The sequence below is a fragment of the Canis aureus genome, chromosome 32, assembly GCF_053574225.1.
Source record: "Canis aureus isolate CA01 chromosome 32, VMU_Caureus_v.1.0, whole genome shotgun sequence".
Taxonomy (NCBI): Eukaryota; Metazoa; Chordata; class Mammalia; order Carnivora; family Canidae; genus Canis; species Canis aureus.
In genome coordinates this window covers 14051628-14073866 of record NC_135642.1, presented here as the reverse complement: position 1 = coordinate 14073866, position 22239 = coordinate 14051628, and the positions used below count along the sequence as shown (strand labels likewise).

The 22239-nt window shown below is 41.4% G+C and overlaps 2 protein-coding genes across 11 annotated transcripts in view; both read right to left on the bottom strand.

Annotated features, from left to right (window-relative positions):
- The window catches only part of CAPN3 (calpain 3), a 55335-nt gene extending 54742 nt beyond the window's left edge, over positions 1–593 (bottom strand). For all 6 annotated transcript variants that reach the window (XR_013370098.1, XM_077880772.1, XM_077880773.1 and 3 more), the window contains exon 1: positions 285–593. Coding sequence is in view for 5 of the 6 variants with exons in the window: in XM_077880772.1 (XP_077736898.1) it covers positions 285–593 (309 nt within the window). In the remaining variant the exon portion in view is untranslated. The remainder of the gene's footprint in view (positions 1–284) is intronic.
- Positions 594–743: 150 nt separating this feature from the next.
- Positions 744–22239, bottom strand: part of GANC (glucosidase alpha, neutral C) — a 76071-nt gene continuing 54575 nt past the window's right edge. For 4 of the 5 annotated variants that reach the window (XM_077880770.1, XM_077880766.1, XM_077880771.1 and 1 more), the window contains exons 21-25: positions 19249–19323; positions 16953–17066; positions 15576–15688; positions 11347–11450; positions 7984–10754 (exon numbers count right to left, since the gene is read on the bottom strand). In XM_077880770.1, coding sequence (XP_077736896.1) covers positions 10645–10754; positions 11347–11450; positions 15576–15688; positions 16953–17066; positions 19249–19323 — 516 coding nt within the window. In that variant the 3' untranslated portion in view covers positions 7984–10644. Of the gene's footprint in view, positions 883–7983; positions 10755–11346; positions 11451–15575; positions 15689–16952; positions 17067–19248; positions 19324–22239 lie in introns of those variants that run through there. The other variant, XM_077880768.1, reaches the window with a different exon arrangement.

Here is a 22239-nt window from a genome sequence, read left to right as displayed (position 1 = left end):
TGACAAAGTAAAGAACATCAGGATTTGACCCCAAATCGAAGGGCTCTTACAAAGATTTGTTCTGGGAAAGGGATATTTACTTTTTTAAGATGAATTAAACCGAGTTCCCCCTATTGTTATAAAAAGCAAGGTGTTTTTTCAGAAAAAAGAGAGCAAGAGGGCGAGAATGGGCTGGGCCCGGCGGAGGACGGCGGAGGACGGAGCCCTGCGGGGCCGCTGCCCGGGGCCTTCCCTCGGGCCGCGCTCTGGGGCCGCGGCAGGGCCCAAGCCTGCAGGCTACTCACCGGAGGCCTCTTCCAGATGAACTGGATGGGGAACTTCTGGCTGTAAAAGAGAGAGGTCTCATCCGGTGGGAACTCAGGATCCAGATAAAGAACCTTCTTGTCCAGACACTTCTTACGAAGCTGCTCGAATGTCTTCTCTTTCACTCCAATGATGGGAAAATTGCGGCTGATGATGGCGGAATAGATGCCACTGGGGTTCGCGCCCCCGGCCTCGGTGGTCCTGCCTTGGTCAGGGTGGGGAATTGGCCCCGGGGACCTGGGCTCGGCCCTCGTCCGTGGGGCCACCGATGCGCTGATGACGGTTGGCATGGCCGGCACCTGGGAAGGAAGAGGTTTTCAAGGGAAACAAGACACAGCTACCTGCAAGGGGGGAGGTCGGAGGGACTGTGTCATCTGAGAGAAAAATGTCCACGTCCACACTCGAAGCTGAAGCCCATCAGATGGTCACCCCGCGTGTGTCCATCTCCAAAGCGCCCCGAAGCCGGCCGTTGTCCTGAGGAAGGAGCCCTGGAGGATTTGGGTGCCGCCGGGCCGGAGGGAGCCGCAGGGCCAGCCAGGGTTGTGTTTCAGTGGCCCCCAGAGGCCCGAGCCAGGGACACTAAAAATAGACATGAAGAAAGATGATGAGCATGACAGCAAGGGAGGCTAGTGTGCAGCCAGCCGGCCGGTGGAGAAAGGAGGGCCTGGCTAGCGACGTGTCCCTGGTGTCGTTAAGGGCTGGTATTGTCAGGAAACCGAAAGGGGAATAGCCCAGGAGGTTGAGCACCGGTAACGAGCAAAGAACTGCTGATGCCTTGTTGAGTCGGCTCGTGTGCAGACTGCCAGCCACCGCCACCAAGGGAATGGAGATCAATATTGAGAAAAAAGGTAGCAAGGGTGAGATACTGAAGTCTAGGAGAATGTTCTAGACATTGTTGAGAACGTGATCTTCACTTTCTAAAACTCTAGGATATCAGAACATGATTCAGTTGGATTTGGCATCTCTTCTAGAATGTTATGGTGTCAGCGTTCAGTGGAACTGTCTGGGTGGAAAATGCCACTCAGCGGAGTCCCCAGTTGAGAAAAATCCCTGTCTCTTTCTTGCCCACTTGACCTAGACACCTCTTGTCTCTCTCCACCCCCAAAATATACTGGACCAAATTTGCTACAAAAAGTGCACCTGAATTGACTATGCAGGCCTGCCCATTAGGCATCTGAGTCAGAAGCTGGAATTGGACACTGAATCGGGTTGCCTGTTGACAAGTCTCGGGGGGATGTCATTCCAAAAGAGTTGGTTTCAGGGCTCTTAGAGAAGATCACAAGTGGCTCTGGGGAAGGGAACTGCCTTCCTGGCCTCCACCTAGTGTTGTACCCCTGGCAGCCAGTACCTGGGAGGTAAGGAGATGGCGATGTTCCACGCGCGGCTCAACAGAAGCTTGACCTAGACTGTAGCCCTGCCTGTTACCATGTGACTGGTCTCATCAGCCCAAGGCTGGAGGCTGTGAGAGAAGGTGGGAAGTGACAGCTGAGATAGGGAGTACTACTGGGCTCATGATCACTGGGGTTGCAGCTTTGAGGAGCCCTGTGTTTGGAGCTGCTGCTTGTAGGTACCATCAACCTATCCTCCTGCCTCTAATGCCCAAGGACCTTTACTACTACTCTTAGGGGAGGGCAGCCTGAAGGCTGACTGCCTGGGTTCAAAGTTTGGACCTGCTGCTTGCTGGCTGTGCCTGGGTAACTTTAGGTGGGTTACTTCTTCCTTTATTCCGAGTCTCAGTTTTCTCACCTATAGAGTGGGTATGTGGATAACCATTCTGTTATTGAGTTATCGTAAAAATTAAGCAACTTAATTTATGTAAAACATTTAAAATGATGCCAGGATTTTCTTAAGCACTCAATAAATGCTGTTGTTAGAGGTGTCCTAAATTTAACATTACTTTGGGGTTAGGTCAGGTTGGATGACAGTCACTCATTGGTGCAAGTCAGCATTCAGTCTATAAGCATGTACTGAACATCTTCCATGTGTACAGCACTGGGATAGGTGCAATCTGCTCAGGATCGTTGTGGTCACAGTGTTTCCAATCAGGGCATGCCTATCTGCCCACACTAAAAAAAGCCTCTAAAAAGACTGACTTCCACTCTCAAACTCCCCAGTGACATGGAAAGCAGAGGGGGTAAGCTTCCTTTCCCCACCATTAAACGTTGGAGTCCCATCCCACTGCTCTGTACCATCTTGAAATTCACAGCACCCACCCACATTTTATTGTTTCTGCTAATTGAGCTTCCTGTTTGCCCTCCAAGACACTAGCTCGGTGAAGTTGGGACTTGGGTTCCCATTCTACTCTCAGGATTAAGCACATAAAATACTCTTGGTTAAATACATGTTGTATATCTGCTGAACAAAATTTCCCTATGTGAGGAGAAATTTCTTATCCTTCTTATTGCTTTGCTAATGCAATCAAAGCATTTTGGCTGATTTGTCCCTGGGGTGGGGGGAGCTATCTCTGGGCCACACACCCACTGACTTTTCATTCCTTGGCCATCTAAGTAACTTGGTAACTGAGATGAGTGTGTGAGAAGATGAGCCTGCTATTGTCATAGCAGGATGGGAATATCAAACACATAGAGTGCAATGTGCTATGCATTTTGCTTTATCAACTGTTGTGGATAAACCGCCCCCTCTCAAGATTAGCAGTTCCAAAACCAAGGTTTATTCAGTTGTGTAGCTGTAGAAACTCATGCTATCCGGGAGAAATCTGATCTGAGCCCAAGAACAAAAGGCAGATAATGAGCATGTGAGCAGCTGTACATTTCGATTCCCAAAAGTCTCTTTGAGGATAAAGAACTAGTTTTTATAACATATTTCAGCCAACATCATGCAATATCTGTGATTGGACTGGTTTCTCTGGCACCAACAAGCCAAATTATGGGTTTGTATCACTATCTTTTCCATCAATAAATATTTCTTTGATTCAATTCTATTGGAAGCACTGCATTTGCTTATAACACCCATCATTCATTAAGTGCCTGCTGTGAGCTGGCCACTGCACATAGTTTTCAAAACTTTTCATTTTAAAGTAATTTTAGATTTGCAAAAGAGTTGCAAGATAGTAGAGAGTCTCTGTATGCCTTTCACCCAGCTTCCCCTAATGTTTATACCTTATGTAACTGTGGTACAATATTCTAAACTAAGAAATTAATGTTGGTAAAATACTATTCAATAAATTAGAAGGCATATTTTGATTTCTTTCTTTTTAAGATTTTATTTGTTCATGAGAGACACACAGAGAGAGGCAGAGACATAGGCAGAGGGAGAAGCAGGCTCCCTGCTAGGAGCCTGATGTGGGACTTGATCCCAGGATCTGGGATCATGACCTAAGCCAAAGGCAGATGCTCAACCACTGAGCCATCCAGATGCCCCATATTTTGTTTCTTTAGTGTTTCTACTAATGGTTTTGTTTCTTCCTCTCCTGTTACATGATCTGATCCAGGATCCTGCACAGCATTTCTTTGTTATGTCTCCTCAGTATCTTCCCATCTCTGATGGTTCCTCAGGTTTTGTCTCTCATGATTTGGTATTTGTTTAGAGTACTTGGCAGGTATGTTGTAGAATGCCCTTCAGTGCTTGAGTTTGATGTTTTTCATTTGATTATGCTGAGCTTGTGGATTTGGGGAAAGAATATCACAGGTCATATGCCCTTCTCATTTGGGAGTACACGATATAGATGTGTTTTATCATAGGTGACGTCAATCTTGATCACCTGGCTAAGGTGGAATCTACCAGGTTTCTGCAAAATAGAGTTACTATTTTTCCCTTTCTGTACACATAGTGTTACAGGATAGCAGGGTTCTTGTCTCACAGAGTTGAAGAACGAATCTCATGGACACAAAAGGGTGAAGTGAGTTTATTCAGTGAAGGTGAGAACAGGAAGGAAAGAAAAAAGCTCTCTAGAGTGAGAGGGGTCCTGAATGGGTTGCCACTGTGGCTTTCACTGGCAGTCTTTTATTGAGAACTGACTAGAGGACTTAAATCTGAGAGCACTACGTTTACCTTTACTTTGAAGTTTGATAATTTTCAGTGGTCCAGCTGTAGCTCTTAGAGAGATATCTTGTCTCTGAAAAGGTAGTCTCATTGTCTCATTATATTCTCTTATCTCTGGTTTTGTATGCCTTAGCATTTCCCACACCTGGGATTTCTGTGCGTCTGAACACATAACCCCTGCATGAGCCTAGTCATTAGCCCCCTACCTATCTCTCCCTACCTAGCCCCATCTGTCCCTTACTCACTAGGATACATATTTTTTATTTTTTAAAATATTTTATTTATTTATTCATGAGAGACACACACAGAGAGAGAGGCAGAGACACAGGCAGAGGGAGAAGCAGGCTCCATGCAGGGAGCCCAATGTGGGACTCGATCTCAGAACTCTGGGATCATGTCCTGAGCCAAAGGCAGACACTCAACTACTGAGCCACCTAGGTGTCCCCTATTTTTTTTTTTCTTCAGTAGGCTCCACACTGGACACTTGAACTCATGACCCAGAGATCAAGAACTGAACTGAGATCAAGAGTTGGACACTTAATTGACTGAGCCATCCAGGCGCTCCCACATAGAATAGTTTAAATCTGTATTATCACCTTGTGGGTTTGATTAATCCTATTTTACATGAGGAAACTTGAGATATCTGCTATAATTTTACAGCGAGGTCATGGAAAGCTCACAAAATTTTAGAAATTATCTCACAAATGAGAAAACCAAGGCCTGGAGAGATTAAATGACATGGCCAAGATCCCTCAGTCAGTTTGTGGAGAACCAAACTAGACCCCAGGTTTTCTGATTTCCAGGGAGATACTAAATGCATAACGATGACTCCAGTAATGTGAGCTAGACATAAGATTGCTGGATCCTTGCATATAAATAGTGAGGGCTCCCCTTTCCTTAGCTCTGACTGGGGAAGAATCTAATACCACAGCCTGCTGGAAACAACTGTCAAGAAGCAGCTGTCAAATTCTGGCTGGCCTTTCTATGGCACCGCACAGTCTTTTGCAATGCTGGTCATAAGACAGGCAGATTTGATATCAAATGCCATCCTTTATTTCTCCTAGAATGCTAGTTATATGGCCTCCATTGTCTGTGGTTAATATGCTAATCTATTTCCAGTGTAGATACTGTTGGCTTTCTATGCCCTTAGCTGCAAAGTTATTTGTCTTGGGTGCTGCCCCTGGAATTTACACAAGGCATTCAGAAGGTTTGGTAGGTGGAAATCTTAAAAGCAGAGTGGGAAGTTTGATATTGTCATAGGCATTCCATTTCCCAGAAAGCTCTGAGGTAGGATGGTTAGTTACGGGTGAAAAACCATTAAGCTTCAGATATTTATGTTTTGACTGTGTTTCTGCTATCATTATGATACCCTGATACTGAAAGAGATGTGAAAAAGTAGAAGAATCCTGCACACAGACCAAACTCCAGAACACAGAGAAACGCAGTCTTCTCTGTGGCTATGGTGAACAGATGCACTGTTTTATTTTTTTTTAAAGATTTTTATTTATTCATTAGAGAGAAAGAGAGAGAGAGAGAGAGAGAGAGAGAGAGAGAGAGAGAGAGAACATGAGCAGAGGGGAGAAACAGAGCAGAAGGAGAAGTAAACTCCCCACTGAGCAGGGAGCCTGATGCAGGGATGATCCCAGGACCTGGAAATCAGGACCCTGAGATCATGACCTGAGCTGAAGGCAGATGGTTAACCATCTGAGCCACCCAGGTGTGCCCAGGTTCACTATTTTTTGTTAATCAGGATACAAGGCTCAGCACAACTTTAAGACAAACTCTTGGTGACAATCTGTGCTTTCTCCTCTAGAGAGCCTTTAAGAGAATGGCTTGATCTGGGATTGGCCTTGGTCATGTTGACACATGGGAGTTCACCTGTTCTGAAGTGAGCTGTGCCCAGAACATAGTTAGTCCTATAGGTCAATACTTGCATAGTATTCTGCTGTATGAAAGGGCTATATTTAACCAGTCCCGTTAAAGAATACAGCTTACTCCTAGTGTAAATCACACTGAAATTAGTAGCTCTGAACAATTTATCTGATTTATCTGAAGTGGAATTGATGAATTAGAGAATACAAATTTAAAGTTTTGATACCATTGCCAGATACTCATCCTGAAAGATTGTACTTATTTATAATTCCACCAATGATGCATGAGAATGCCTATTCCCCACACCAACTGGACACCTTTACTCTTTTTCATCTTGGCTAGTTGGGTGAAAAAAAATCATTTCTTTGATTATTAATGAGGCTGAGCACCCTTCATGCTTGTTTTGTCTGTTTTACTTTCTTTTATAAATTACCTTTTCCTCTTTTTCTGTTGGGCAGTTTCTGATTTAGACTAATTTGTCAACTTTCATTTCTTGGCATTTAAGCCTTAAGTAGACACATTATGCATTTGAAAGCTTTGTTTCAATCTCTGCGGAGATTGTTCTAATTCTTACATGAAATCCAGTTTCCTGAGTAAACATGTCAAAAGTTAGCCAAATGGGGGATCCCTGGGTGGCGCAGCGGTTTGGCGCCTGCCTTTGGCCCAGGGCACGATCCTGGAGACCTGGGATCGAATCCCACGTCGGGCTTCCGGTGCATGGAGCCTGCTTCTCCCTCTGCCTGTGTCTCTGCCTCTCTCTCTCTATCTGTGTGTGACTATCATAAATAAATAAAAATTAAAAAAAAAAAAAAGTTAGCCAAATGGTAACTGAACACCTGCAGGCCAACTCACCCTCACATAGTGCTCTGGTGCACAGCTGCAGAAACAGGAGGTGAGTAATGTGTGAGAAGCAGTAAAGGGCAGAGAACAATTAACACCCAGACTGTATTTCTCTCTACTCAATGTCTCCAGGTGAATGTTTCAGTATCATTCTGGGTCAAGGTAGAGCAATGTACCCCTAATTTACTCAAGTAGTTCTTATTTCATTTCTTCTTTCAAAAATATTTTACATGGAAGAATAAATGCAACAAATGTTAAAGATAGGTCTTAATTATTCAACTTTAAATGCTATTAAAAACAATCATTTATATTAGGTAAAAGCAGCCTGTTTTCAAGTTCTTACTGTAGGTTGCTAAAGGGAAGTTTGAAGCTGGGAAATACTGCTTCAGTTAACATCAGCTTCTTCCTTTCTCCTCATTTGTAAAACTTACAGAGTTAGCAAAGAATCTGCAAATGTCTGTGTCAGCTTATATATGGTACAAAGCTCAAACCTTAATTGATATAATGAAAACATGTCCACAAGGAAATGTACAATGTCTACTACATCTAGAGGGAAGAGTCTTGTCAAAAAAAGTAAATCTGGGACACTTGGGTGGCTCCAGAAATCCGGGATTTAAGTCCCGCATCGGACTCCCTGCAAGGAGCCTGTTTCTTCCTCTGCTTGTGTCTTGGCCTCTCTCTCTCAGTCTGTATCTCTCATGAATAAATAAATAAATCTTTTTTTAAAAAAGTAAGTCCAGGGCAGCCCAGGTGGCTCAGCGGTTTAGTGCCACCTTTAGCCCAGGGTGTGATCCTGGAGACCTGGGATCGAGTCCCACATCGGGGTTCCTGCATGGAGCCTGTTTCTCCCTCTGCCTGTGTCTCTGCCTCTCTCTCTCAGTGTCTCATGAATAAATAAATAAAATCTTAAAATAAATAAATAAATAAACAAACAAATAAATAAATAAAGTAAATCCGAAACTAATATATGCAATTCTCATTTTTTAATCAATCAAATCCATCAGTTAACCACTTGTAGCCAATAGTTACTGAAAGCTAAGTGTAATGCTGCTCTGGCAGACAGAAGACAAATATAACATGCTCTTAAGGAACATACAATCTAGCTGGGGGACAAGACAGACAGGATTGAAATACTAAGGGACTATCCCTGAGAATGCTAAGTAGAACACACTGGAACAACTTTTCAGAAATGGGCAAAATCACTGCTCATGGGTGCACTGGCATGGGGGTGTTGGGCTAGCTAGAAACGCTTAATGGAAAAGTGGCATTTGACTGGGGCCTGAATGGATGGTAAGATCTCCACAGATGGGGGAAGGCAGTGGATATGGGGCCCAGGGAACAGAAGGCACAGAGGTGACAGTTGGCAAGTTGCTTAGGGAAGGAAACATGGAAATGTGCATTGGTTTAGGAGTGCTGAGGACATGAGGCTGCCTCACAGCAGTGGTAGCAGGCAGCAGGGAGTCACAGGCAGCTCCAGAGCAGCAAGCATTCTAAGGAACTGGTGTGTTGTAATGTTCTAGACCATGCCCAAACCATACCGGAGCCTGAGGGAAAAGGAAAACTCAGTAATACTGATCATGTCTTTATTTAAAATGTTGATATTTTGGGCAGCCCCAGTGGCTCAGCGGTTTAGTGCAGCCTTCAGCCCGGGCATGATCCTGGAGACCCAGGATTGAGTCCCGTGTCGGGCTCCCTGCATGGAGCCTGCTCCTCCCTCAGCCTGTGTCTCTACCTCTCTCTCTCTCTCTCTCTCTGTGTCTCTCATGAATAAATAAATAAGATCTTTTTTTTTAATTTATTTATGATAGTCACAGAGAGAGGGAGAGAGAGAGAGAGAGGCAGAGACACAGGCAGAGGGAGAAGCAGGCTCCATGCACCGGGAGCCCGACATGGGACTCGATCCCGGGTCTCCAGGATCGCGCCCTGGGCCAAAGGCAGGTGCCAAACCGCTGCGTCACCCAGGGATCCCAATAAATAAGATCTTAAAAAAATAAAATGTTGATATTTTGTTCTTCAGGAATTATTTTTTGCATTAATTTTGATTAAAAAAATACCATATTAAAATATTATTCATTTTGATGATTGCATTTTTTCCGTACCCCCTTAAACTTTTTGCCCAAGGCAAGTACCTCACTTACCCTTATCCCAGCCTTTTTTTTCTTTTTTTTTTAAGATTTTATTTATTTATTCATGAGAGACAGATTGAGAGAGAGGCAAAGACACAGGCAGAGAGAGAAGCAGGCTCCATGCAGGGACCCCGATGTGGGACTCGATCCCAGGACTCCAGGACCATGCCCTGGGCCAAAGGCAGGCACTAAACCACTGAGCCATCCAGGGATCCCCTTATCCCAGCCTTCTGTTCTATTTCTGAAGTTTGGTATTGGGTATATGGGTATTCATTTAATTATATTAACTGTAAGCTATAGCTTACTTATGTTACAAATATTCTGTGATTAGTAAACAGTATTTAATGAAAATAACTAAGATAAATTGTAATTTTAAGGAGATTAATTAGGAACTGTGAAGCCCAAAGAGCATGACAGGGAAAAGAATCCTTTGTGCTTCTAAGTCAATCTTTAGGGGATATTAACTTCCTATCTCTGCAGTGTATGCAGTGCAAGCAGAAAAGGGTTGTTTTACTCACATCTAAGTGAGTGAAAGATAACTGGGGGGGAGGGGGTACCAAAGGTTGCTGTCTATTGGAGACAGGCCTTAAGGAATTCAGCAGCTATAGTCAGCCTGACTCTGCCGCTTGGCCTGAGGCAAGCTTCCACAAATGGGCCACACAAGGTGGGTTTGGCCCACATATCACATGTAACAGACCCATCCAGAGGTGCCTGGCAGACTCATTTGGTAAAGCATATGACTTTTTTTTTTTTTTTTAAATATTTTATTTATTTATTCATGAGAGACAGAGAGAGGCAGAGGGAGAAAGAAGCAGGCTCCATGCAGGGAGCCCGATGTGGGACTCGATCCTGGGACTCCAGGATCACGCCCTGGGCTGAAGGCAGATGCTCAACCGCTGAGCCACCCAGGTGTCCCAGCATATGACTCTTGATCTCAAGGTTGTGAGTTTGAGCCTCACATTGGGGGCAGAGTTCACTTAAAGAAAAAAAAAGAACAACAAATAAACCCATCCAGTTATGCTCAAAGATAAGCTACTCATTGGGCCACAGTGTGTATCACAGCGCCATGGTCCAAGAAGCAGCAGCAGATCAATGAACTCTATAAATGTCTTGGGGCTACTTGCATCTAGGAGAAGAAGTAGTATTTGACACAAAGAGTATTACTAGTACCTCTAAAAATGTAAAACCCAGGGGTATCCCGGCGTGGTTCATGGTTTAGTGCCTGCCATTGACCCAGGACTTGCTGCATGGAGCCTGCTTCTCCCTCTGCCTATGTCTCTGCCTCTCTCTCTCTCTCTCTGTGTATGTCTCTCATGAATAAATAAATAAAATATTTAAAAAATATATAAAACCTGAGATCTACCAGTAAACTGGTAACTAATGAAAGATCATTTGTAGCCAGAGAAGTCAATTAGCATGTAGCACAAATATCAGTAAAGGTCAAGGGAAAGGGTAAAAGTGCAGGCTGCTTCCTGTGCTCATCAACGGGTGCACTTCACTGTCATCTGATGTGGACTTCCCAGTCAGTGCCGATGTTCAGTGAGAGCTTCTCTAGCCTCAGGGTAGACATTTTGGCACAATATGTAAAAGCCACAGGCTCCTCTTTACCATCTAAATATCAAGACAATAAGAGGAAGAGTTAGATGAATATCTAGGAGAGAAAATCTTTCCTTTGAATTTAAAATATTTCTGACTTGATCATAAAACCTTAAACTCTACTTAGGAGAATCCAATTTAGTAGCACTTTTACCCATGGATTTCCATGAATTTTTTAAACATTAAACATTCCATCATTTTGAGTGCAATATTGGTTGAAAAGAAATTGTAAGGAACAAAGTGATTTACCCAAGAAATTCAGTAGGTAAGAAAGAATATATCCCTTTAGGAAACTCCATAAACATGGGTAGGATTCTCTGGGGCTTCAGATATCTACAGTTAAAAATATATTCAGAGAAGCTACAATGTTATTTCAAGCCCCAAGTAATTTCCCTTAGAAAAATATTAATAGCTTACAGTTTGCAGAAAGGCCAGTTGATGAGAAGCACGATGGCCTTGCTTCCTCTAGATACCAGTATATTTGATCTCCATAAGAAAGTGTAGGGTGCAACTGACTAAGTGCAATTAGTCAATCAGTTTTAGGACTAATCATCTCTTTGCTGCAGAAACTCCCATGTTTATAAAACCAAATGACCTGTTTCCTCACCAGATGAATGGGTGGTCACAGAAGATGGCTGCTTCTTGAGGCCTTGGATGAAGATCTGCTCCACCACACACTTGGTAGGATAATGACCTCTTTTGTCAGCACAACTGGAATAGATACAAACGGCATTAGGAAAAGGAGAGGAAGAGGGGTTTGGACTCATTACAATGTCAACATCCCAGCCTTGTGAGTTTCCCTCTCATCTTTCCCTATGGAGGCATGAACGATATGGTTGTCATGTTTACTATGATGAAGAGATGGAAACAGATGATTCCCTGTGCCAAGGGCAGCCTAACCAGTAGACAAACCAATCTTCCTTTAACAAGCCATTTGGAGAGAAATAATCTAAGGACACTGAAGTCTCAAATGTGACTTGGATACTGCAATAAGATTTTAAGAAATCAGATAATTGCTTAATGGGTGGATAAATGGGATTAATCATAACTTAAATTGAATTCTTTTTATTTTTTAGAGAGGGAAGAAAAGGAAGATGGAGACAATAAGGAAGGTTGGTTCATGGAGTGATTGAAAAATACTTCAGGGAAACTCCAGACCAAGATGGAAACATAAGAGGCCCCTGAATTGCCTTCCTCCCATGGATCCACAGAGTGTGGAGCTACATGTGGAGCAATTAATTTCCTTTTAGAGATACAGAAACTAGCTGAGTGGCTCTTCTATATCAGGTGACTGAGGAAATACCCCACTAAAACAGGCAGGAAAAGCTGAAACACTCTCACCATAACCCCCACCCCCAGGACAGTGTCATACAATTGGGAGAGGAACTACTAACTTCTTCCTGAAGAGTAAAAGGTTTGGATCACACTCCTATTGCCCCAGTTTTAGGGCCCCCATCTGAGGTATGAGCCCCCACACAACCTCTCAATAATTATTCTAAGTGTATTTAAACTAAAGACTCTAGGGATCCCTGGGTGGCGCAGCGGTTTGGCGCCTGCCTTTGGCCCAGGGCGCGATCCTGGAGACCCAGGATCGAATCCCACATCGGGCTCCCTGCATGGAGCCTGCTTCTCCCTCTGCCTATGTCTCTGCCTCTCTCTCTCTGTGTGACTATCATGAATAAATAAATAAAATCTTTAAAAAAAAAAAAATAAACTAAAGACTCTAATCAATAGAGGCCGAGTTGCTGAATGGTTAAACAGTCAAGACCTAACTATATGCTATCTATAAGAGACCCATTTCAGCTTTAAGGACACATACAGACTGAGAGTGAAGGGATGGAAAATGATATTTCATGCAAATGGAGACCAAAAAACAAAAAAAAACCCAGGGGTAGCTAATATTTATATCAGACAAAACAGACTTTATGCCAAAAACTGTAATAAGACAACAAAAATTGTTATATAATGGATCAACTCACTAAGAGGTTATAACATTTTAAAATATTTATGCACCCAGTATCAGAGCACCTAAATATATAAAGCAAATATTAGCAGATATGAAGGTTGAAATAGACAGCAATACAATGATAGCAGGGGACTTTAATACTCCACTTCCAACAATGGATAGATCATCCACACAGAAAATCAATAAGGAAAACATGAACTTAAACTACATGTTAGGCCAGATAGACTTAATAGATATATAAAGAATATTCCATTCAACAGCAGAAGATACATATTGTTCTTAAGCATACATGGAACATTCTCCAAGACAGACCATATGTTAGAATAAAACCAAGTCTTAGCAGATTTAAAGACTGAAATGATATCAAGCATCTTTTCTGACCATAATGGTAGAACAGTAGATATCAATTACAAGAAAACTGGAAAATTCACAAATATATGGAGATTAAATAATATGTTCCTAAATAACCAATGGGTCAAACAAGAAATCAAAAGGGAAATAAAATACCTTAGGCAGAATAAAATGGAAACACAATATACCAAAACTTACAGGATACAGTGAAAGCAATTCTAAGAGGGGAGTTTATAGCAATAAATGCCTACATTAAGAAAAAGATTTTAAATAACCTAATTTTACACCTCAAGAAACTATAGAAAGAACAAGCTAAGCCCAAAGTTAGTAGGAGGAAGGAAATAACAAAAATCAGAGTGAAAATAAATGGAACAGAGGCTAAAATGATCAATAGGAAAGATCAATGAAACTAAGAGCTAGTTTTTTCTTTTAAATATTTTTATTTATTTATTAATGAAAGATACAGAGAGAGGCAGAGACACAGGCAGAGGGAGAAGCAGGCTCCATGCAGGGAGTCCGATGTAGGACTCAATCCCAGGTGTCCAGGATCACGCCCTGCACCAAAGGCAGGCGCCAAACCACTGAGCCACCCAGGCTGCTCAAGAGCTAGTTTTTTGAAAAAATAAACAATACAGGCAAATCTTTAGCTAGATTCACCAACAAAAAAAGAAAGAGTACTCAAATAAATAAAATCAGAAAACTAACATGTTAATTTTCCAGTATATTAACTACACTGGAATATAAATAAATAAATAAATAAATAAATAAATAAATAAATAAAATGAGAAATGAAGGAGGAGATGTTATATTTGATACCTCAAAAATACTAGGGATCATAGGAAACTACTATGAATAATTACACGTCAATAAATGGGATAAGCTAGAAGAAATGGATAAATTGCTAGAACATACAATCTGCCAATAGTGAATCATAAAGAAATAGAAAATCTGAATAGACCAATTACCAGTAAGAATATTGAATTCATAAATACAAACACTGCCAACAAAGAAAAGTCCAGGACCAGATGGCTTCACTGTTGAATTCTATCAAACATTTAAAGAATATCAATTCTTTTCGAATTCTTCCAAAAAACAGAACACTTCCAAATTCATCTTATGAGGGCAGCATTACCCTGATACTAAAGCTAGCAAGGACACTATAAGAAAAGAAAATTATAGGCCAATATTTTTGATGAACACAGATGTAGAACTCCTCAACAAAGTATCATACACCATGATCAAGTGGGATTTATTCCTGGGATACAGAGATGCTTCAACATAGGCAAATCAGTAAATATGATACATTACATTAACAAAAAAAGATAAAAATAATATTATTTCAGTAGATATAGGAAAAGCATTTGACAAAATTCAACAGCCTTTCATGATAAAAACTCTCCACAAATTATGTATAGAAAGAATGTACCTCAGGGAGCCTGTGGCTCAGTCAGTTAAGTATCCAACTCTTGATTTTGGCTCAGGTCATGATCTCAGGGTCATGAGATCAAGCCCTGCATCAGGCTCTATGCTCAGTATGGAGCCTGCTTAAGATTCTCTCTCTCTCTCAAAAAAAAAAAAAAAAGATTCTCTCTCTCCCTCTGCCCCTTCCTACCCTGCTCGTGTCCTTTCTCTCACTTTCTCAAAAAAAGAAAGAATATACCTCAACGTAATGAAAGCTGTATATGATAAGCCTACAGCTGTATTCAATGGGAAAAAGCTGAAACAAAATCAGAAACAAGAAAAAGATGTTCACTTTTCACCATATTTGTTCAACATAGTATTGGACATCTTAGCCAGAGTAATTAGGCAAGAAAAAGAAATAAATTGGAAAGGAAGAAGTAAAATCATTTCTATTTGCAAGTGGAAATAGGGAGAGGCTGGTGAAAGGGGACAAACTTTCCGTTATAAGATGAATAAAATCTGAGAATATATATATTTTTAAGATTTTATTTATGTATTTGGCAGGAAGAACACAAGCAGGGCAGCAGGAGAGAGAGAAGCAGGCTTCCGATTGATCAGGGAGCCCGATGTGGGGCTTGACCCCAGGACCCTGGGACCTGAGTTGAAGGCAGAAGCTCTAACCAACTGAGCCACCCAGGTGCCCTAAATCTGAGAATCTAATGTATAAGATGGTGACCATAGTTGACAATACTATATCGTATAACTTTGTCAACTGAGTAGAACTTAAGTGTACACACACACACACACACACACACACAGCAAATATGTGAGGTGATGGATGAGTTAATTAACTTGATGTTGATTGTGGGAATCCTTTTACAGCATATACTGATAGCAAAATCATCAAAATGTTGTATACTTCAGATATATTACAATTTTAGTTGTCAATTATACCTTAGTGAAGCTGAAAAAAAGATACTCCACAAATGGTCTTCCTCCTTAATTTCTTTAATCTGAGATCACTGTAATTTTGAAGTTAGCATGTTAAAATATCAGCTGTGCTTTTGAGGATAGCATAAATTATTTAAGAAAACACACAGCTTTTTAGCTGTCATTACCTGTTGATCAAAACACCTGCCAAGAATGAAAACTTCCTGTGCAAGAATTGCTTCTGGTGGAGATATTGGAATGAATGGCCATCGTCAAGGTAGAATTCACCCATGGCAGAACCCTGGGAAGTGAATCATAGATAGAGGATGTGTTATGTAATAGCTTACTAGGAAAAGAATGTCACCCACTAAAGGGATTAAAAATTTGTGAAAAAATTTATTAAACAAAGCTTAATATTCAAATTGTACAATGTAGTCATACAAATATATATATTAATCATCCATCAGTGAAATAATATGAATAACGAAGTCATATAAGAGGAACACAGTGTTAGACCTTGTTGAAAAAGATTTAAACTACAAAATATGGTGAGTGGCATAGGTGGCTTCTTTGAATATACTAACCTAGAATGTGATGACAGGTCAAGAAAAGTTCATAAAAAAGAAAAGTTCATAGAATGGAACTAAAACTAAAGAGATTTAGTATATAATGGATGAGATCAGCTATCTTTAGAAACCCTCCATTTAGAGAATGGTATCTAGTTCCCATTTCCTTTCAGTAGGACCCCTTTGGCATGTCAGACAATGTCACAGCACTCTATATGGCAGTTTACTGTTAATTGATAATGCTTGATGTGCTACGGGCCTTGAGTCTCTTGAATTTATTCCATGATCTAAGGCTCATAGTTTGGCCCAAGAAGACATGTCTAAGTGAAACAGATGGAAAAGAAAGCTTAATTATCTTATAATATTTGTGTAGGAGTATGAATTTGTGGTTAGTCCTGTGGAAGAGTAAGAATTTGTGTTGGTATTATAGGTGGGCAAATGGATAGGAAAGGAATCTGCTATAGGTTTTATTTGGGTCAAAAGATATTCTAAAAAGGACATACAAATTCTGGATCCTTCTAGGCTTTTACCCCAGAAGATATTAGTTGTTTGAGCCATCTGATGAGAGCAGAAGTCATTGTGTGGGGTTGGTGTTCCTGAAATGTTGCATAGTTACAGGCAACTGAGTTTTAGGGCTAATATATGTGGTAGGCTGACTAGGCCCAATGGGCATGCAGTTCGGTGGTAATGCCAAACTTCAGAGTACCAAGGGTCACGGTGCCCCAGTGGCAACTTCTGTCATTTCTAGTTCTCAGAATTCTCTTAAGAACAATTCCAAGAAAGTCAGACAAGTGGGACAATGACTCAGGAATGATTTAAAACTTTGATTTCTAGAAAAACATCAGAGGCACTCATCCCATAATTGGGGTTTATCATTTTTACATAGTGTCACATACTCAAAAGGCCACTATTCCTGTAAAGAGATAAAGTTGTAACGAATAGAAAAAAAAAAAAAAGTAGTAACGAATGAGATGTGTAAAGGTAACATTTTCCAAATACCTTAGTACTGAGGGCCACCCGGAGTCCATACGGGGAATCAGACATGTAGCCTGTGGATTTTCCTATAGTTGTCTTTATTGGTACTATACTTCCACCTCGCTGAAATACCGGTATCTACAACAAAACAATACTCTCAGGAAAGGAGTATTCGTATAAGGCAATTTCAATGTAGAATCTAAAAATATTTTGTCGTATAAGACTCACATGCTTTAGAAGTATAGACTCAAAGATGAAATACATTTGTGAGCAGAGATGGAAAATATGGAAGTCATGGCATTAAAAGGAAAAGAGTTCGAACACTAAAAATGGTCCATTTTAAAATTATTAGGGAAACTTCTCACCTTTCATCAATTTATTATCTATTTTGCCTATCCTATTTGCAGTTCCTATTTTGTATTTTTAATTTCTTGTCAACGTAATACATGTGTTTATTTCTAGCGCCCTGCTAAGGAGTGAGTTTTTGTGCCTATATAAGTAGGCTCACATGTATGTACATGTGCATATGAAATATTACATTTTTTTTTGGTTTTGGGGAGATGACTGTCCTTACTATATGGTCTATGCCCTTCCTGCTCCCTGCTTCCCTGGATCACCAGGATGATGGAAAAATTTTGAGAGTAAATCTGTGAAACTTTTATTATAGAAGCCACCAAACACACTTAAAGTGACTTTCACCACAGGGTTACAGGCATGGCCCATATCTAATTCTTCTGGAATGGCATTCCCAGCAAAGAAAGCCCAGTAAATTTCCTGCCTCCCCGTACAATCCCCTGTAAGGAAACTCTTTGGATCACATGAGGGCTTGTACTTCGCTCTAGGTAAAGTACAAGAGGGAGAAAAGTACAAGAATATAAATGAAGTTGGGAGTGAAGGCAGAGTAGTTAAGACGTCCACCCTCTGCCTGACAGCAAGAATAAAGCACATTTATCTCCTCCTCATCAACCAATCGCTTCTTCTTTTCTTTTTTCCCAATGACAGAGGTAGTAAATTAGTACAGAATGGGCTCAGAAGTGGGATGCTGCCCAGCTGATCTGGGGTCTTAGCTCTGCCACAATCTAGCCACAGCCCTGGACAAGTAGTTGAATTTCCCTGAACTCAGTTTCTTCACCTGTAAGCATGAGGAGTTGGAGTAGATGAATGTTCAGGTCTCTTTTAGATCTGAAAGTTGACATCTGACATCATTTTATTATTAAGAGTTAATATTACTGATAACAGCTTTAAAAAATAACATCAATGTATCTTTATTAATTTTAGCACCACTTTGGGCCTGTAGTGGTTGTGATCTGGCTGCAAGAGCAAACGTCCCTTCACGAGTTCAGTCTGGACAGGCCCCCTTAACTCTAACATCAGAACTGACAGCCTTCCCCTGGACGTAGAGGGCCAGGGTTACAATGGAAATCATGTTTTGTGACTTGGCCCTATAGAAGGACATTCTGTATGGTGTGTGTGCTGACCACCATCTTTACTCTGTTTTCAGCGTTTCTATTTTTCTTAGACACACAAATGTAAATATTTGGGGAAAAGTCATCCTTTCACAGTATGTCTCCTACTGTGAAATCAGGCTAAACGTTGATACTTTTTTCTCACACTTTTACATGCTTCGTTGTACAATTCATATACCATACAATTCACCCACTTAAGGTGTACAATGAAATGTCTTAGTATATTGAGAGTCATGCACCTGTCACCACAATCAATTTAAAACATCTTCATCATCCCAAAAAGAATCCTCATACTCATTAGCAGTTAGCATTAGAGCACCATTGCTCTCAAGCCCTCTCCCAGCCCCAGCCCCATGCAGCCCTTCATCTACTTTTTGTCTTTCGCCCTATGTGTTGTTATGCAGAACACTAATGTGATTGGTTCTTTCTATGTAGGCACATGTGTTAGACTGAATGTTTGTGTCCCCCTCCAAGTCATGTGTTGAAGTCCCAACCACCAATGTGACTGTATTGTATTTGGAGATAGAGCCTGTAAAGAGGTAATTAAGGTTAAGTGAAGTCAGAAAGTGGGGCCCTGATCTGATAGGATTAGTGTCTACAAGTGGGGACCTAAGAGAGCTCACTCACTTCCTCTGCTGTGTGAGGACACAGCAAGAAGGTGGCTGTCTATATGCCAGGAAGAGTCCTCACGAGGAACTGAATTGTTGGCACCTTAATCTGGAACATCTAGCCTCAGAACCGTGAGAAATAAACTTCTGTTGGGTAAGCCACCCAGTCTGGGGTATTTTATGATGGCAGCCTATGCAGACTGATACAGCACAACAGGTAAAAATAACAGCTTGAAAATAACTTACAGTGTCTAAGGCTACCGGGATCTTCACAGTACATGCTCCTTCCCAATGAGCAAATGTTTTAGAGTCATACCAGACCTGAAAAGGAACAGACCCTAATGAAAAGAGTATAGGAACAACTCTGCTCACAATTTCATTATTCAGTAAAACATTTATCTGGATTTCAAATAACCAGGAAGCTAAAATAAGTATAATTAAAAAAAATTCTTGAGTGGAAGTTAGCAAGAACATATGCTTTTAAGAAGATCCCAAAGGACTACCCTGGTACTGTGATGGATTAAGTTCACTAAAAGGCCATTCATTTGTCCATTTGTCCATCTGCCTACCACATGCCCAGCACTGCTAGGCACACGAGTGGACAGAAAGACAGAGTACCTGCCCTCATGGATTTTACTGTCTGGATTTTACAGTCTAGAAGCTTAATGTGTTAAGAGTAAAAAAGATGATGGAAGAAAGACAAAGCAACAACAAAAAAGAAAAGCACATTGTGAGCAACTAAATTATAAATGAGGTGGGAGAAAAGGAAAGTGTCTAAGAAGGAAACAGATCTTGGAGAAAGACAAATGGTAACTTGGATTGCTACTATAGTGTCATCTTTTAGCAGAGTGCAATTCAGGCATGAAGTTCAAAATCCTTTTTTTTTTTTTTTTTTTTTTTTAAGATTCATTTATTTATTCATGAGAGACAGGGAGAGAGAGAGGCAGAGGGAGAAGTAGGCTCCCCGCAGGAGCCTGATGTGGGACTCAATCCCAGGACTCTAGGATCATGCACTGAGCCGAAGGCAGATGCCCAACCGCTGAGCCACTCAGGTGTCCCAGTGAAGTTAAAATTCTTTTTTTTTTTTTTTTAAGATTTTATTTATTTTTATTCATGAGACACACACACACACACACACACACACACACAGAGAGAGAGAGAGAGAGAGGCAGAGACACAGGCAGAGGGAGAAGCAGGCTTCATGCAGGGAGCCTGACGTGGGACTCGATCCCAGGTCTCCAGGATCAGGCCCTGGGCCGAAGGCTGCACTAAACCACTGAGCCACCCGGGCTGCCCTGAAGTTTAAATTCTTATCTGGGATCCTCATTGAGGGGGGTTTTGTCCGTGAAGTACCAAGAAGTTCCTCCAAAGGAATTTGATAGGATAACTCCTTAAGACACCAGCAGCAGCAGTATGGAAACAAAAACCTCTTTTTCTCTCTTTTAGCTCTGTATAATTTCTGGCAGCCACAGAGTCTATTTCTTAAGGTCACGTCCTGGGATTACCACATCCTTTCTAGAGCTGTCCTGTCTGGCGGTGAATGTGAGAGGGCTGTGACCTGACCATGGTCTGCTCTGGTGAACCCTTGATTCAACATGATCGACCCTACCTTGTCTCCATGTATTATCCTCAGCTGGATCCAATTTGCTAATGTTTTGTCAAGGATTTCTGTGCCTGTGTTTATGAGGATTTTTTTTAAGATTTATTTATTCATGAGAGACACAGAGAGAGAGGCAGAGACACAGGTAGAGGGAGAAGCAGGCACCCTGTGGGGAGTCCTATGTGGGACTCGATCCCAGGACCCCAGGATCATGACCTGAGCCGAAGACAGATGCTCAATTACTGAGCTACCCAGGTGCCCCTCTTATAATGTCTTTCTTTGACAAATTCGAGTAGCTTTAGATAAAGAGTAGTGGGAGTGAAAGGTAAAAGAAAAAAAAAATGGACGTAAATAACGTTTTGGGATTACCTGTTTACCATTTCCAGAACTAATTAGAATAAAAGGTAATATGTACAGGGTAAATCCTCTGGTGCTATATGAATATACCAAGGTCCCCTGCCCATCACCCATTTAGCCCATCATCCCCTCCACCTCCCTCCACTGACCCTCAGTTTGTTCTCTATAGTTAAGAGTCTTTTATGGTTTGTTTCCCTCTCTTTTTTTTTCCTATCCCATATGTTCACCTGTTTTAGCTCTTAAATTAATTGCACCTGTGATTGAAATCATATGGTAATAGTCTTTCTCTGATTTATTTCACTTAGTATAATACACCTTGGCTCCATCCACGTTGTTGCAAATGGCAAGATTTCATTCTTTTTGATGGTCGAGTAATATTCCTATATATATATAGGAATATATATACCATGTCTTTATCCATGCATTAGTTGTCGGACATTTGGACTTTTCCCCTAGTTTGGCTATTCTGGATGTTGCTGCTATAAACATTGGGGTGCATGTGTCCCTTCAAATCACTGTGTTTGTATCTTTTGGGTAAATACCTACTAGTGCCATTGCTGGGTCATAGGATAGTTCTATTTTTAACTTTTTGAGGAAACTCCATACTGTTTCCCAGAGTCAGTCCAGGAATATCTTGATATGGAGGTCTCATGTCAGTTTGGTAACTGTCACCCCTCATCCCTCTGCCTGCAGAAGCCTGTGGTAATGCACCCATGCTCAAGGACTCTCTCCAGGGTTTGTTTCTTCCTTGATCTCCATACCATACCCTCTTTCCCTGGTCTGGTGCCCCAAATTTCTGCTCTGCCTCTTCTCCTGTCCCCTTTGCAATATATCCTTGGTCTGTCTCTGGAGGCTATTGCTGTACTCATGGCTCTCTGCTCTGCAGCCCGTGGACTAATCATACCTCTTCCCTGTGCCCTGCCTGGGTTCAGTGCCTAGGGCTCCAGCAGTGCAGGATGATATTTTATCCAGTAATAAAATCAATGATGACAACCAATAAAAAAGTTGGGAGGCTAGAGGAGCATAAAGGAAAGTCACCATTGTTACTTTTTACCCACTTTGGCAAGTGTCTGGAGACCAGTTTTTGGTACCAAAAATTTAAGATTTAGTTAGAGCCAGAACCAAAGGGCAAAGTCTCTTCTTACTTATGCTTCCTCCCAGAGACTGATAGCTCTTAGTAGACTAAAGATTTCTTCCTACTCAAAGCTTCAGTGTGTTTACTAGGAATCACTTACACAAGTCCAAATATGAAGGTAAAGAACTATTCTGACCCTCCTTGG